General features: G+C 34.2%; 1 protein-coding gene across 8 annotated transcripts in view; it reads right to left on the reverse strand.

Annotated features, from left to right (window-relative positions):
* LOC108749410 overlaps window positions 1–15,656 on the reverse strand; it is a 31,533-nt gene extending 15,877 nt beyond the window's left edge. For 2 of the 8 annotated variants that reach the window (XR_001939366.1, XR_001939365.1), the window contains exon 1: window positions 4,711–5,057. Coding sequence is in view for 5 of the 8 variants with exons in the window: in XM_018488089.1 (XP_018343591.1) it covers window positions 7,342–7,414; window positions 10,808–10,953 (219 nt within the window). In the remaining 3 variants the exon portion in view is untranslated. Of the gene's footprint in view, window positions 1–4,710; window positions 5,061–7,341; window positions 7,415–10,807; window positions 10,956–13,861; window positions 13,998–14,337; window positions 14,759–15,501 lie in introns of those variants that run through there. The other 6 variants (XM_018488089.1, XM_018488093.1, XM_018488091.1 and 3 more) reach the window with 6 other exon arrangements.
* Between the last annotated feature and the right edge of the window lie 3,044 nt (window positions 15,657–18,700).

The following is an 18,700-nucleotide window of genomic DNA, read 5'->3' on the forward strand; positions in this document are numbered from 1 at the left end:
TTCACCTAATAATAAATTAGAAAAATCAGAATGTATTTAATTTAAAAAAAGTGAGCTTTTTGTGATCTGAAGGTTATTACGAATCGTTTGTAAATAATTAATTGTTACGTCGATAAACGATTCATTTGTATCAAATGAAAATACATGTCTTTCGTGAAGCGATTCGAAATTTCCGTAAACAATTGGATAATCGTCGCAATTTCAGCAGGGATTCTCTTCCCGCGCGACAATCGTACCGAGAATATCATTGTCTCCAATGACGCGAGCTAATCGAGCGAGTTGATGTTAGTAAAAGCAATCTCCGATAGAGTATAAATTACGTTGGACGCGCTAAAAGCCGTTGCACACCGGTTGATTTTATCAAAATCATATTTTGGCCCTCTGCTTTATCGTCTATTTTAAATTCAATAATCTTTACATTCTCTCGTATTAATTCATACTTGGCGGCCTTCAATCCATCGACATATTTTTGCCTTTTACTAAGGCAAAAAAAATATAGCAATTATTAAGCAAGAATATATTAAATCAATTAATCTATCGAGACTAAGATTGTAATGACAATAAAATTCTTAAAAGATTTCAAAATAAACCTAATCTTTGGATACAAATTATATTCAATAAAATTGTCAAAATTATTTTGAAACTCTTGTCTTACATTGCAACAACATAGCAGACACAGAGCAACTGTGAAAATAAAACCATATTTATATAATTAGAATTTGTCATATCCTCACTTTGAACACCGGATTAAGCAGTCCAAGTCGGACTTGTCAGAAATCTCAGGATGAGAACCGCTCGAGACGAGCCTCTCGTCCAACCGGCTAGGTCGCCAATCGCGAGCAGTCTCGCTACCAATGCCTATCGAACCGACGAATCGCAGCTATCTAAAGCGAAGGCTCGTCTTGCACCTTGTACCTCGCATCGTTGGCTTTCTCTCCAGCTGTCGCGACCAACCACGAGAGATTCGTTGTACTGATAATTACGCCATTCGAACAAACTTTGAGCAAGACGCGTACGACGACAATAAATCATACGTGTTCATCAAGACGAGCCATGACGGTACATGTACGCCTCGTCAATATTGGCGTCATAACTAAAGGTACGTCACGTCATGACGCAATATTTTACAATCGGAGGTGTGTACTATCGGATGATGAAACTTCCTCGCAAAATTGCGTTGTCGTTCGCGATACTGGAAATGGAAGACTATACCTCGAAATGAGATTGTCGCTAATCTAGAAAAGCCGGAAGTTTGATCTTCTATTTGATCTATGCTATCAATAAATACTTTCCAGTAATGTAACTATCGCTATCACATAATAAAATATATATCACAAACAAATTGTGCCCGATTTAATTTGTACATTTTTGTAGTTAATTTTTACACGTAAATTTTCTCACTTCCAATTCAAAATATTGAAATTTATGATTTTTTCCGCATTATTAAATTCGCTAAATATTGTTTGATTGTTCCATTCCAGACGCTCGTTCTGAGAATTATGAAATTGATCAATTTACAAAGATTAAATACAATTTTACCGAAACCCTCTTCTCCTCTTTCCACCTAAAAAAAAAAAATCAAATCGTCGCGTAAAATTTCCAAGTATTAATTTACTTCCCACTCTTCCAGAAGAAAAACGTGATAAATGAAAAACACATCGAGAGCGTTTTGCGGAGTGAAATTTATTCGTAACTAACATAAGTAGAAGTTATTTAAGAATTACCCGACCGCAATCGGCGACTGCGCTTTTGCATTCGCTGCAGACGAAGCAACATCCATTCCCGCTGACGCAGCGCTTATGCGGCTGCCGCTACTTTATATCCGCGATCTAAACAAAAACTAAAAATAAGAGACGTCGACATGTCACGTGAAAAAGGATCGTTCGTAGATATTTAAAAAGCTCTAGGGTGTTTATTTACTAGCGCTGAACGAAATTCAAGGATGCGAGACGAAGGCGAGAAATGATCTCTTTCTCTCTCTTCCTGATCATGAAATAATATTACTATGCGCGATTCTCGTCGGTGATATGTTAGGAAATACGTTAGTGCTTCGCACTAACTTATCTAATAATATCGTCTGCGTGGCCCTGTAACTTACTTAGGCAGGTCGACATCAATCCTGGCACGGTGTCAATGTGACACACAAAATGCGTGCTCTTCGTTCGCGAGGACCCATGTTAATTTCAACTGCGTAGCTAACTTATTCACATTCGCTACGCTCCGATCGCTGCTCTGACGTTCTATTATTATTTTAATCCCTGGAGAAAGAGATCAACGAATAACGCGGCAGAAAGTATAAGCAACGAAGAGAATAAAAGGTATGATGCAAAGAATTGGAGTAATGAGACTGGAAGTGTCTCAAGTCGTCAACGTGGAGCGAATATTCTATAATCCGAATTTATAAGTGTTATCCAGATGTTCATTTATTATCTCATAATATTAATTTTTCATACGTATTACTCCCTTCGTCCAGCCCAAGTTTGTTTACCTCTAAGCTTTTAAAAGATTTATTTATTGTACTTTTCAACATCTCTGTTACAAATAGTTTTTTTAACAAGATATTTTAAGAGTGCAGATCGGATTTTATCCTTCTTTATTTCGAAGAATTGAGAGTGAAATTTCGCTTGTGCCAAAAAGATCTAGATTGCAGACGGAGAATTATAGTCTACGTGAAGACTCTTCTACGAAAATAGAAAAAAATTCGAACGGCAATGTTACATCTTATGACAATTCCAAATGAAATGTTATGTACCATTTTTTAGATAAAATCTTAGGATCCCTTAATTATTATATTTCGAAATAAACTGGATGTGATAAGCTGGATTATGATCAGCTAAAATCTTAATATCCAGATAATAAGTGTTCGAATATTTCGAACTAAAAATAATTGTCCGAATGGTTGAGGCTCACAAATTTTTTTTGGTTACAAAAAATATGTATATTAAAAATATGTATATTAATATGAATATTAAAGAAATAACGTATAAAATTGCTTGAGACTAATTCCTCGCTAATTCCGACTGTACAACTATTTGATTCGTATTGCGTTTCACGGCCAGTAGCATCATTAGCATTGTTTGAATACGTCGCAAATTGATTTACGCCTAATTCAAACTATTACTATTATATTACTAGATTTACGCTATAAAGAATAAGTAATATTCCGCTTGTGTAGTCGTAATTTATAATATTAAACGCTAAGTTATCTAATAAAATGATAACAGAAAATTCCATGTAAGATTGTGATCTGCCGATAAATGTAAGGTCGAGTGTTTTGCGATGCCGCGCGTTGGGAATGCTCTAAGTTTAATTAAAATAATTCAACGTTTTCTACTACTGTCGCGACGAATGCAAATTAGAACCTTCGAATTGTCACTTCCGAGAAGCATCATCAATGGTATTCAAAAGGACACTAAGTGACAATGATATATCGTCCTTCGACGCGAACACGCCAGCGAAATGCGAATTGAATTCGACATGAGAATGATGTCGCGATATGAAAAAAGCAAATTTTATCTCCTTTAGCAATGGTATATTCTGATCTTCACTTCTTACAGCAAAATACGTTAATAGTGAAGCACAGAGCAGACATTTGCATCTAAAAATACGCGCGTCCTTATAGTAATTCTAATCGCAGTGATGGAGAATATCGTTACATTTTGAAAAAGATTATAGGCATTAATATTTAATCATTCATTCATATGAATACACACAAAAGATATTTTCTCTCCATTTGTATGACATAATATTGTGAGGATATCGTAGTTTAAATCACAATTTCACAATATTATAGAAGAACTTTTACAAGTGAATAAAGATATTATTTTTTAGATACGAAACTTAAAATTTTTGTAAGAATTCTTTTGTTTATTTTTTGTTATTATTTCTATCTCTAGTAAGTTTATATGGAAAGAACGATTTTATTAAAGTCTCTAAAAATTTAGGTAGATACAAATCCAAAAATAATTTTGCTAAGCCATCAAAATAATTATGTAGAACGCTTAAACGTTGATGTGACAATGCAAAAAATTTTAATAGTCTTCCAATCAGTTTAAACTTCCTACATAATTACTGTAATGGTTTAAACAAAATTATTTTTTTAGATTTGTATCTAATTAAAATTTTTAAATATTTCAGTGAATACATCACGCGCAAAACGGTGCTATCTATTAGTATTCTGCATTTCTTAATTTTTTATAGTACAAATTCAAATATTTTTTTCTAAATTAATACTCAAAATTTACGATAGCAAAATATAATGGCTACGAGCTTATTTTGTTAAAAACGCTTAACATTTGAATGTAAAAATGATCATTATAAACATAAAATTATAAAGAAAACAACAAACATTTCGATACCAACAAATATTAAACGTTTTTTCATAAAATAGGCTCGTAGCCCTTCTATTTTACGATTGTGATTTTATTCTTATTAGAACCATATTATCTGTAATTAATTCAAAATTTAATTTTATCACACAGGTCCTAACTTTCCACTCTCTAATTATCATGCATTTTATTTAGCATAGCATTATATGTAATACAAAGAAATAAACCTCCGCAGATACGCAAATAGATACACACGCGCATACAATGAAGCCAAGAGAGACGCTAATCATGAAGGCTTCCGGAGTTCTCTCGGACACGTGCTAACGCACGACAGTCAGGGAGTTGTAACGCGATTCTCCTATCATCTGAAAACTGAACGTACCTTCGTATCTGCTTTAATGCAGCAGGCCGGAGCAGCAGAGTGTGTGTGTGTGTGTGTATGAGAAAGAGAGAGAGAGAGAGAGGAAGAGCTTGAGGAAGAGCTATTCACTGAAATTCGCGCGCGGTCACACTATCGGCGTACTATTCACGACGTTCGTCACGTTTGCTATGAGAAGAAGCGTGTCGCAGAGTACGAGATTACAGATGAGAGAGTCGATCAGGTCAATCACGCGTCGCTGACGAAATCAACTTGTCCCCTCATGAAAGAAGATACGAAAAACGTGGACCTCACGATGGTGCCGCGTTACGTACGTGACTGGCTGACTGCTCGCGCGAGTAGTATTCGCACGAGTCGGGCTCTCTGTTTCCCTCTCCTGACCACAGAATCAGGGCCGAACTCGCGTACAAGCGAAGCGAGTCGCGAGACACAGCAAGGTACGGACTCGCACTCGCGTTACAAGCGACCTCGCATTATCTCGAAATGGACAAGTGCCTGACGCACTCCTTTGAATCGAAATATTCTCAATTTGTGACTGTCCACCTCTTGAGGGAAAGAGACTCTGTAACAGTGTTTAAGGTCAGCGACTCCAGTTAACAAACGCGATTAACTCCGGCACTGCACTGCACCGCTCACTGTCAGCCTTGTCCTGTGTCTCTTTCATTCCCGGCCAGACGTAGTTTAGCTACTCTTTTTATTTTCTCGGACGATAGATATATCCGTCACGAGACGCTCTGCAGGAAAAGGCGTTAATTGAACTCGAGTTTGGGATCAAGCAAAAATGTCTGTGCTCTTTTGAAATGTAATGAAGATACAAGGTCATGTCTTTGACGTCTTGAACTTTTTGTAAATGTAGAATCAGTAATCAGTCTCAATGAATTTTTAAACTGATACGTTGAGTGTATTTGCAAACGCTTATTTAATTTAAGTGAAACAATTTTATATAATTGTCAAAGCTTTAACAATGAATTTTTACCATCGTAGAAGTCAGATTGAATAACTTGATCTATTTTTTACGAATTTAAATTTATCTACTGAAATTCACAATCACAAAATATCGATGGTGTATTTAAAGATCCCAGTTAACAGTGAAGGATTAATAAGTAGGCATCACAATTTCAAGGAGAGACTAAAGGCGAAAAACTCATAAACTGATGGGAAAATCGCTCCATGAAATCTTTATTGTTGAAGAAAAAAAAAAAGGAATATTATACCTCACAAGAAAAAAATCAATGAAAAAAGAAGAAAAAATTGTAATATATTTATGCAAAACTTTCGCATTTAATCAGACAAAAGAATAAAAAAAAAATAAAAAATTATTCAACGTATTGATAACAAAAAGATAGCGCTCTGATTATTTCAAGATATACACTATTTCAGGAAACAGAAAAAGATGAAATTGATAAGCATCTCATGGCGAAGATCGGCAAGAAGACAAAGAGAATTTCCTGGCTCTAATTCTGTCCTCGATGAGCAAACTTCACGCATTCTGATATCATCCATGATCTATACTGAACGGCGACGTCGGCGACCCGGAATGAACTGGTTTTTATGTATCAAGGTATATGTGAGTAGCGTCGACTGCTGTCAAGTGTGTGGTTATCGCGAAGCCGAACGAAGTTTGACGGAGAAACGCGAAAATTATTGATCACGTGCTCATTCATCTGAAGAAATATTCAGAAAGAACTTTCAACCTTTAGTTATTTTCGTGCCAGATTCGAGATCTTCGTATTATTTACGCGTCTGGTGACAATCTCTTATATTAGCAAAAAAATCAAATATCTCATTAAAGAGCCATTGTGCGGTTCGAGTCGCGACCGAAGTTATTTGTCAACTTCTCGATTTGCATTATTATTAAATAAGCGGACATGATGCTTATAGTACCTTATTTAAATTAACTTCGCGAATAGGATTATCAGATATACTCTTGTAAGAATACATTTATTCTCTTTAAGATCGTAAAACTTTTGGTTATTAATTAAAATTTTATATTTATAAAATATTATATTATTGTAATAAAACTGCAATCATCAATTCCAGATTTATATAAAAAATATTGCAGTAAATACGAGAGTAAATACAAATATACACGATTTCATCTCATATTTCACGCAATATTTCAAATTTTGTTAACATAAATTATTAAAGAAATGGAGTTTTCATCTTAAAATAATATTGCTCATTTTTTTACTATATTTTATCTACGATTCTTGCTTTTGCGTTTTATACGTAGTTATTTTAAATCAATTATGTTAAAGGTATGCCAACGAAAATCGCAATAATCCTCAACAACGTTTCAATTTTTGTTCGAACGAAAAAAAAGTTGATCGAAGATGGCAGCGGCAGCTTTTGCGAATGATCGCATAAAATTGCATCTTAATTCTATTTGTGCAAGGAATGTTTTAAAAATATCTCTTGCTAATAATGGTCACGAAATCATATTTTTAAGGGATTTATCCAATAGAATTAAAAAACGATAAGCGTACTAATAAGAATAAAGTGTAGCGGAAGTATTCGAGTATCCGTAGCGAAAATGCAGTATACCGCGAAATACAATTAAGTCGTCTAGAGACTCCCGATAAATAAATCGCTATCAATCAATCGATCGACTACTTGAGAAAACCTTGTACGTACCGTAACCTTGGATTTCTTTCCGCTTTGTCCCCAATCTTGACGCACACAAGAAAACAGATGCAACGATATGCAGCTGCAATGAAAATGAACTTTCTTTACAATATAGCTCAATTTGGCTAATTTAAAATCGTACAATGCAAAGTCCGCGCACTCAACTTCTACAAAAACTTCTACACACACCTAGTCCTTGAAACTTCGCACACTGGAAAAAGCTAAACTTCGTTCTCGCAGATTTTCTGCCTGCTAATGACGCACCACTATAACAATAGTTGTCTCACAAGTTACTCGGAAGAAAGCGTGATTCTATATTGTGCTCTATAATTTCACTATTTTGAATTATTTTTCGTTTGATATTTTTCTCTTTGTCTCAAGCGTGACAAATGTAATTTTCCGAGAATCGGCTACGGTTTTGGTATACGATAACGAAGACATGGCGAAGATGGCGAAGAAATGCAAAGAAATTCGTAGACGTGTGAAATGTAATTCGAAGATATTGCACGATATTATGACAATACGACACGCGTGAGTTACAAAAAGATGTCGGCGCGTCGACGTTCGATCGTGAACTAACCCATTGCGAACGTCAATCGTTTTATAAGTGCTTTATAAACGCCGGCGTCGTCGGTAATTGTCACGTGACCGCAAATATTTCTCACTTTGACAATCGAAGTTGTCCGACGTAGGTCCGTCGTAAAACACGCATTATTAACGCTGCTGTAATTATGCACACGTGTCGTGTTATGTATATTAACAGCGACTTGTCTAATGAGAAGAAATAAATTAGTCGAGCTCGAAGTTTCATTGGCGATAAACTATTGCAATTAATGCGCGTACGCTAAAAGAAAAGATTGGCTGCTGCAGCAAATTAGATAATAAAATATGGCATAGCATTTTTAATTGGTTGCCACAGCCAATTAAAAATGCTATGCCATATTCAGTCAATCTTTTCTTTCAGTGTGTTCTAGACTATGCGAGTGCACCGTTCGATTTCTCGAATTTCGACCTTCGTATTTCGTGATTAAATTATTATTGCAGAAGCGTCAATCAAATGTGACGTTAATGCTGAATACTCGTTGGCGTATAATGGTGATGATAAATAATGAATGATGAATAATGAAATGGGCAATATATCGGCTATAAATACCCGTTTCCATCTTTATTTTTATCAATCCTTCCCGGTTGTTTAGTTTGAAATATCAGTCACGAAATAAACTTAAACATAATATTTCACAACAATGTTAACATTAATATTATGCAATTTATAGGACGCGACAGTAAGCTAATAATAGAGATCGTGACACCGCACGAGACACGTACTGACGCTACGTGCCTCGATTATGGGAAGCTCGAGCAGTCGAATCAGGTGAAAATTGTCACACAATTCGTTCACACGGTGTGTTTTTTTAAAGGAAATGCACGCATCCGAGGTAGAATCTGCTCACATAGCAGTATGTCACGCGACACGTGAATGCCCCGTTTACGCACGTGTCTGATACGTTAAATGTTACTCACGTCTTTATCGTAAGGCCGTCGACTGTAAAAACATATATTGATTATGACCCGTTAAATCCGATGTGACACGATGGATCTGCGTGCATTTCCTGGCATTTTTTTTTTACGAAAAAGAAGAGAGTGGCATTTATATCAACTGTACGACAATTACGTCAAATTACAAAAGAATTCTGAAACAATGATAACTATAATATTACTTCCTCACGAATTCAGTGATTCCTAAAAGATTGCGCTGCACTTCGAAAATTATTGACGATGGGAATTAATTAAAAAAGGAATTTTTTTCGACGACTGTTTCTTTTTATAACTTTCGTATTTCCCGCAAGTGTGAATCTTATTGTACTCTCTCAAGTATAAATTTTCCAATTATTCACTCGCTAGTATAATATTTTTACGAGGAAAAAAGAGTAATATTTATCTTAACTACAAACAATAATTTGCAAAATTAAAAAAAGATTTCCGAAAAAATAATAGCTATAACATTACTTTCTCCGGATTCAGTGATTCCTAAAAGATTGCGCTATACTTGAATTAAAAATTATTGACGATGACGATTGAACAATTGATTTTTAGATGATTAATATTCTTCGTTGTATTTCCCGCAGGTAAATCTTAGCGCTCAGGTGCAATTTTTCCGATTATTCGCCGGTATTTTTATTTTGACGGATGTAGCCGGTGACTCAGGTATCTCGGCGCGGCGGGATAAAATCTCGTGAGATCATTTCTGAGAAATACATGAAATACGCCATGGGTATGTTTCGAATTACCGTTCGGATCGAGTCGTTGGAAAATTTTCCTCTCGTAAATGTCCCGCGATTAAACGGTCGGGTCATCGGAGAATTACTTCGTCTCATTCGAGTCCGGCGACAAGGCGCGTACATCAACATACACATATGCACGAGTTTGCACGCATACGTGCACATTGATGCATGTATAAAATTCAACCGAGCGTGATTAGCTCGATCAATTACGCGGCTCGATTGCAGACGGTAAGGATAATGAACTGCTACAACCGTCTCGACTTTATTGCTAATAATCTTTCGGATGTCTGTTTAAACCAATAAATGTACGCATGCAATAAAATCTTATGCTAATAACATAATTATATTTTTTATTGTCCCACCCTAATTATTCTTCAATAAAACATAGTAGTATATATTATTTTGTGTATTAATTAATTTTTTTACAGGGATAAACATTTTTTATAATTCCAATTCGAGATCAATAGAAGAGTCTAGGGTAAACATGCCATAAATTAGAAATTTTAATTTTTATAGAAAGATTAAAAATCATTGATAATAAAATAAAATTAAAATAAATTAAAATTCAATTACATTAAAGTCCTTATGCATTGATGTGTAATAACAGTAGAATTACTTCAATTATTCTATCAGTAATATTAGAATAATCTATACGTTAGGATTGTTTAGATCACTCGAGGATTTATTATCGCAATTTTTTCATCGAGTAGTTGCACCATAGAAAAGATTTCCGGATACAATATTACTCTTCAATTCATCATAAAATAAAACTGATAGGGACATCATATTTATTGTTAACAGTGGAATATTCTACTCTTAAAAAAAAGAGGTTCTTAAATCTGTAATAGAATGATCTTGGACATTAATTTTGTACTAAATATTATAATACAAACATCATGCATTATAACATTGGAAAAAGATTTATATATAAACTTAAATTTATATGTTATCAATATTTCTATTCTTGTCTCAAGATAATAAATCAATCTTATACAATTCAAGGAAGAAGAATTACATTGATCTATTCTTAATATCGTTTTATTTTTATACTGCGTTATGATAAGATCAAGAATAGTTTTCGTTTTCCTTATCAGAAAATCTTTTTGCGAAGAAAATAACAGATAACACTGATTATATAGGGAAAAAATAATGATAATAAGAAAACAAAGCTCGGTAATAACCGGCTCATTTACCTGGATCTAATGAGATGATACCGGTCGAGCTTCTCGCTGATCGGCTCGCGACGATGGTGCGACTTTTGATGGAATTGATGAGCCTGATTAGTGCGCTGCCCGTTGCAACTCAGGCAACGGCGAGCTCCTTGCCAAACAACCAGCATCACTGCAAAAGAGAATAATAATAATAATAATAATTAGTCATAATAATTTGTTACGTAAATACAAAATTAATTCAAGTAGCAAAATGACGTTAAATAACGTCTTAATGACGACTTTAACATCAATAAGAAGTAATGCAAATATCATCTTGCTACTCGAGCAAATAATAACAAGATAATTATATAACATACACAAGAAACGAAGATATATACGTAACATATATAAGATACAAAGATATATAAAATAAGAAGTTAGCAAAACTGATGTTAATGCCTCATTAAAATAAAAAAATGTATCATGTAAAAAATGAATAGAAATGATTAGCGTGATATTCGTAAAAAGTTCTAATCTAGATCGCAGACATCGAGTCGCGTATTTATCTAATCGATCTGATTCACATTGCATCTAGCTGTGAGAAAGGGCAATGAATCCATGTTAAAAGAAGTAAACAAGACTACTTCGTTATCGTCGACGTTATTAAAGTTTCATGTGAAAAAAAATCGGTACCGGTAGTCTCCTCTTGATATAAGTGTCGAAAGTCGAATGCGTCACATAATAATCTATACGTTCCGGGCACGATAAGTTGAAACTGCAACACTTGATATGCTTTCGACTTTCGGCCTGACGTTTACGACACGCACGTGATTTGCAAATTCACGAGTGGGAAGAGCAATCCGCGTTGTCAGTGGATGCGCAATGAGTCAGTATCTCGTCGGGAAACGTCATTTTATCTTCAATTCGGGAGCAACGGTCTTTATCGATCAATTTAATGAATATAGCGTAACTTCGCGGAAAGGAAATATCTAAAAGACGAGAAAATTTTGTAACAAAGTGCAACTCTCTCGCACATTCGGATTTCTGTGTCTCTCTAAATTCTTTGAAGTGGAATCCTACTCACAGATTAAAAATTTAGCCAGTCTTGAAAATAAGTGGCTCAATCTTTAAGAGATTTTTTTACTTTTCAGAATAAGATTCACTTTAAAAGATTAAAAGAGTATGATTGGATTTCAAATGATTCCCAGGGATGTACTACGACTTGTGCGTGTCACTAGTTTTAAATTGGCAGAATGAGACATACGATCCGGTTATTGAGAAGTTGCTTGAGAAGTTGCGTTTAATCACGAGATATTGCTATTTATAGAACTCATCGATCCCGTTGGGATCACGCTGATGATCGTCCATTCCTATTTATTTTTTACATGCTACATTTTTTTATGTTACTGAGGCAACAGCTCGATTACGATGAGTTTATTCAAAACTTCCTTTCCCCTATTCTAAAAATTATAAAATTTCACTTCCGACAAGATTAACACTGCAATTCACAAATAAATTTGTGCACAAGCGAAAAAAAAGAGAATTTATATATAATATTCTCAACACAATTACTCATTCGACCTGTTTTTTCCTCCATCATTTCACACCTTTCGTTGACAAGACTTCACTTTCTAATTGTAAGATATAAAGTACTCTTATTATTTATTCATTCACTCAAATTGATACATACAATATTCATAAAGATATTTCATTCAAAACCTCTAGAGATTCTTTATACTGCAGTCAATTATTTAAAAAAAATCGCCGTACGACAAACAAACACGAAAAGAATTTGCTGAATATGTAAAATTTAAGTTAGATATAGATCTGAAAGTAATTTTTTTGAACCATCAAAATAATTATGCAGGATGTTTAAATAGATTACTATTGTAGAATATCAAAACTTTTACTCATTATGCTTGAGACTTCTACGTAACTATTTTAATGGTCCAACAGAATGATTTTCAAATCTGTATGTAGTTAAATTTTTATACTTCAGCAAAATCGTTCTTTCCATGAATTAACAAAAAGTAAGGTAATAAAAAAGTAAGGCAATTAAAAAATCTTACAATAATTAAAATTAGACTTTTTTGTTCGTCAGATATTTACATAGATTTATAAAAGTAGACTGTATATTTCATTTTTCTACAATCGACTATTATTTACTCCGGCATTCAACAACGACGAACAGGAAGCGCACGCAGAGCTCTCGTTAGCCAGCTCGGATTCTTTCGTGACATCGCGGACACGCAAAAATATATATCATAATATTGTAATGCGGCCAAAAATATGCCTTGGTTGCTGATGCTCCATCAATTGGACGGAAATTGGTCGATGCGAGCTAAATTAGCAATACGTTTCGTAATTCACAATAAACAAGATTTCGTTTCATTTCCATTTTCTATTTATTTTTCTTTTTCTTTCCTTCATTTTTCGATCTTTTCGAATATATTTCGTTACATCTCGAACGTAAGGAGTACGAGAAAGTGTGATTTAAAGTACTAACGACTCTAGAAATTCCAAAGCGAGAAACGCTATTGTAGGCAACTCCGGCTAACCTAATCGGCGGTTGATTCAATTGCAGAATCGCTGAAAGCAAAATTTCATCACATTTCTAACTAAAACGTAACTTATTAGCTATGAATTAATGTTCTTTTTAATGCGTTAAAAATACCGCAAAGTTAATAATTCTACCGCAAATAGCAAGTATCAATCAAATTAACTATCGTTATTTTCTATTTTCACACAAATGATACTGAGTCTAAAGTTACTCTCTAAATTCTTTGGAGTGAAATCTCCAAGAATGAAAATATTATCACTCTCGTTTAAAATCTCATTCCCAAAGAATGAAAATACTGCCACACTCTTGCTAAATAAGAGTGGCAATATTTTCACTTTTTGGAGTGAGATTTCACTCTTTTGAAGGTGAGATTCACGCTGAAAAATTTAGAGAATATGTAAACAAAACTCTGTAAAGCACACGAGCTAGTACAGACTAAAGGTAATAAAAAATTCATTTGATTTTCTCACTTATCGGAATAAAAAGGAACGTGCATTCAGCTGACAATGAGTTATGACGTCACAAGTGAGAATTACCTGAGTTTTGTAAATGGAAAGCAATTTATATATCGATTAATCGAAGTTTGATCGGAGTCTCTACCTTTTGACTCGATCAAAAATTTTGCAATCGTGCGTGTCGATTCTTCACAAGGACCGCCGGAAAATCTGCAAGCTGGAAAGAAAAGAAGCACGTGTCGTCATTGCCGCGCGTCACGTGAACGAATTGACTTGCCCCCCCTTCCGCACGATTTGCGGCCACGTTCATATCACTTGCACCTTTCGTCCCGCCCCCTCCCCCCGCGCGGATGTCATTACAATCCACTTCAACTTCAGACTGACCATTACGCGGAATTTGAACTCGCGCGCGTGCATGCATCGATTACGTCCATCTCTCTCTCTCTCTCTCTTTCTCTCTCTCTCTCTCTCCCTCTTTCCGTCTCTTGATTTCATTCTCTCTTTACAAAACTGTTACATATTCACAATATACATAGATATACGAGTATTATATATACCTCGAAAACGTCAAGCTCACGCTATGGCGTCGACGAATACGTTCTCGTTCCCGAAGGAAAACCGCGACCGGGAGGTCGATTACTTCTCACGAAACACAGACTCGCCGCGCGCACAAAAACGATTATCGTTCGCGCTATCGATTCGCCTTCGAAACGAATTCGTAAAAAGTGACGGTAAAAAGGAGCGCGCGCGCGTTCGCTCGGCGAAGGATTGTTCGCGAAAAACCGGAGCGGCAACGAGAGTGCGAGAAGACACACGGGGATGAGACGGGGCAAGAGTGTGAAGAGTGTCGAGGAAACGACACAAACCACGGCGCCGCGAATGAATAGATGGACGGACGGACGGCACGAAGGTGGGTGTCACGCACTCGTTGCACGCTCCGTACGCGAGACAACAGCTAACGATCTATACCGCGCGGCGGACGGCTGCTGACTGTCTGACTGATCGCCGTGGCGGCGCGCGTTGCCGCGCAAATACGAAGTCGGACGCGAAGCGCCGCGAGCGCGGCGCGCCTCAAGGGATGCCCTATCGTCCTAGCCCTTGTTTCTTCACTCCGGATCTACAATAGGTGTTTTAGGCCCGATTGCACCAACGTTACTTTGATTTTAAGAGAGGCTTAAAACTCTTTCTGTCTCTGTCTCTTTTTGGATTTAAAACGAGACAGATAGAGTTTTAAGTCTCGCTTAAAGTCAAAGTGACATTGATGCAACTGGGCCTTAAGCCTTAAGCCTTAAGCCGTAAGAAATTGATCAATTACAATCGAATGCGAGGAGAATAATTGACTATGATTCGTCAATTTCTTATAGCTTAAAACTTACCTGTTGTAGATCTGGGCTTACGGCAAAGTGCGTAAGATTTAAGGAAACATGTTAAGAATTACTTGAAAAAAATATAGATTATCCTAAATTTTATTTAAAAGTAATATAAAAAAATTAAAGACAGTTTACCATCTGGATCAAAAGTTACTTCAGTAAGAAGTAATATTTTTTTAATTTATGCTCTATAGAAATATATGGAAATATATCATAAAATAATGATAAAAATATCAATGTAAGTATTTTAAGAATATTTAATACTTAAAAATTTAGAACAAAAGGTTAAAGGCTCACAACATCTATTGTAGATCTGGTTTACGCTTTCATGAGATGTTAAAAGAAACTTACGATTGATTATTTGGCGCAAAGAAACCTCCGCAAAAATCGAGATGAAACGTTGAGTCCAGAGAGATATTAATTTCAGAATAAGGAATCATATTGGAAATAGACTGTCAAAATTTTGACAAATTTTCTTGAATATTGAATGAATGAACAGAAGAATGAAAATTGAAGATAGGCAAAATCATGAGTGAAATTGACATTACTCTTTTGATTTGCTTCTGTAAAAAAAAAAACTTACTAAAATCTGAAGACTGTTTTTTATAGCTGAACCTAGTATACTTGAAAGTATACTTAAATACTTAAAAGTACTTTTAAAACTTAAAGTGAAATAGATATATGTTTGATGTTTAGCAGAGGCAAGAAAATTCTAGTGCAGAAATAAAAACAGGCTTATTATTGTACATCAAGTGAGAATTAATTAGATGTTATTCGAATTTTTGTGTGCGTGCGTGCGTGCGTGCGTGCGTGTGTGTGTAAAAGTCTCTGGAATGTTGGACGAAGACATTTAATGTGTAACTAAAATAAATTTTAATTTTGCTCGGAATATGAACGTCGTTCATATTTTTCATTTGAAAACAATATTTTGAACAAAATGTTGGAATGTAACAAATTAATAAAAATAAAAGGAAAATATGAATGAAGAAAAAGGATGAGAGGTACACACACACATACAAGATTACAATAAATGAATCCAACATTTTATTCAGCAATAATACGAACACGATGAACAAATCTTTCGGCTGCTTTACGACGTAATATTTGTAATCGACTTACAATATACCCCGAGTATTTTTACAAGTCTTTTCTTTTTAAAATGCGAATTGTAAAAGATTTGATAAATTCTAAGAGTCGTAAAAAGTCGAGTTGTAAGGATGAAATTTTAAATGTGTTAGAGTAAAGCGAAAGAACGCTGCGTTCGAAAGACAATTAATTCGCACCCTAGCCGGCAAGATCTTCAAAAATACATTTTTATATTTTTCATAAATGCATCGTGCATGTTAAAGAGTCGATGCGTTCTTACCAACATGGGAATGAGAACAATGACGAATTTTGATTGGGATTAGAAAACCATTTAAAAATCTTTAGAACAGTTAAATCGCGTGAAAATCGAGCGACAATCTTAAACTATTTACACTTAGAATATTGCTACAATAATATTGTACGTGAGAATACTAACTACGCTTCTACGAGCGACGTAATAAAAGAGCTCGTATTCTGAAAATAAACGTTACTTACTTTCATCCCTGACGTTTAATATTTTATTATTTTACTTCTGTCATATAAGAATGTATTCACTCTCATCGAACATCGAAAGTCTGCGCGTTATCATTTATAATTTAATGAACACATTTGAACTATACCGATCCTTCGTGGCGAAAATCTCGCAAGTCTCGCCACACACGTTGACTTTGTCACGGAACTTCTATTGCGCTTAAAGCGCATTTAACGATGTACGAAGTATTGGGTAGCAACGTACATGGTGCTATCATTGAAACGTCAATTAAATTTAATGAAAACGTGAGACATTAATTAAAATACGACTCATAAACTTCAAGATAAATACTCTGTGAAAAAATATATGTATACATGCGTCTATGCATGTACATTTACATAATTGTGTAAATTATAATTTTGTAAAACTCGTGTACACGGAGCGCGTACACAAATTAATAAATTCGTTAAATGCGCTAAATGATAAAGCTACAACTTGAATTTGCTTTTGAACGCGGGACGAAGCACATGTTACTTTTAAGACAACAAAAGCGAGTACTACTAATCCAAAGCATAAAGTTTTAAGAATGCATCTGTATATAAATATCTTTTTATTCTTAGTTTGTATCCGAGCAAAGTATTATCCTTTCTACCTTTTCCTATAGTAATCTTATACAAAGAATTTAATTTAATTTAATTTAATTTAATTTAGTTTATTGCAAAGCTATATGAAAAAGACTACATGTTAACTGAGTAAGACATAAAATATGATACAATAGACTATAGTTAACGTAAACATAAATGCAAGAAACAATTGTAGCTTGCAAATGTTAGACGTCAGCGAAATTAAGAATTATAGTAGAATATAATAGACATCATTTCTTTGTATAAAGTTATTACAGGAAAAACATATGTAAAAGCAGCAATTATTTTGCTCTTTTTTTATTTATCATGTGTCATCCATGTGTATTCGATGTGTAGGCTTCATGTAAAAAAATTCACTGATACACTAGTATTAAGAATTTGTGGTCAGACGTTATAAGTAATTGTTTTCAAGTAATTGTTTGCCACACGTTTAAGCAACTTATAAATTGCGCAGTGCTAATAATAATGGGATTAAATGCAATTTGTAATGCTTATCACAATCTATATTAGTAGAAATTAAATTATAAATAAACATTCCATTAATATATTACTAGAATAAATGTTTATCTTTCGACGTTAGAAGTCTGTAAATCATCTAATTTCGGGTTTAATTTTAATGTATGCATAAGTTATTAAGTAGAAAACCTTTTTTACAAATTTTTTTTCGTTTTTTTAACGAAGATGACGAAGCTGTTAATTATTCCCAAACATCAAACAATTCGAAAGGTAACTTATTAAGTAGAAGGGATCCACGATTACAAATAAAATCTATGTTTAGAGAACTAAGAGCTCTTTCAGGATTTTACATTTTTATGTATACCTCGTATTTTGTATCATAGGAAACAGGTACAACGTGTGTATTAGGTAACTCAATTTCCTGTGCGATACAACAAACGATAATATCCTTTATGCTTCTTTACTTAATATTCCATTACGATCAAAATATATTTTACTATATACTTGTAAGTTATATATAAAATGTTTTCACGCTGGCAGATATCTTATTTTTTTCTCTTACTTTTATAACAAGTATATAAAAAACTAACTCAATATCCTACAGCCTCTCTCTGTGAGGTATAAATTAGATGCAAACTGCTGAACTAATACATATAACATCGAACAAATTTAATAAATTATAATGACATAACAATGAATCACTGTTATATCATTATACACACATTTATTGATAATAGTAATTACAATTCCCTATAAGTAATATGTAATATTACTTAATATTAATTATTTTAGGCGTATTCTTAGAATATTAAATAAAATATTTTAATATTTTATTATTATATAATATTAAATAATATTTCCTTGAAATATTAATAAATGATTTTACGTCAAT

This window comes from Trachymyrmex septentrionalis, unplaced genomic scaffold (assembly GCF_001594115.1).
Source record: "Trachymyrmex septentrionalis isolate Tsep2-gDNA-1 unplaced genomic scaffold, Tsep1.0 scaffold29, whole genome shotgun sequence".
In the NCBI taxonomy this organism is placed as follows: Eukaryota; Metazoa; Arthropoda; class Insecta; order Hymenoptera; family Formicidae; genus Trachymyrmex; species Trachymyrmex septentrionalis.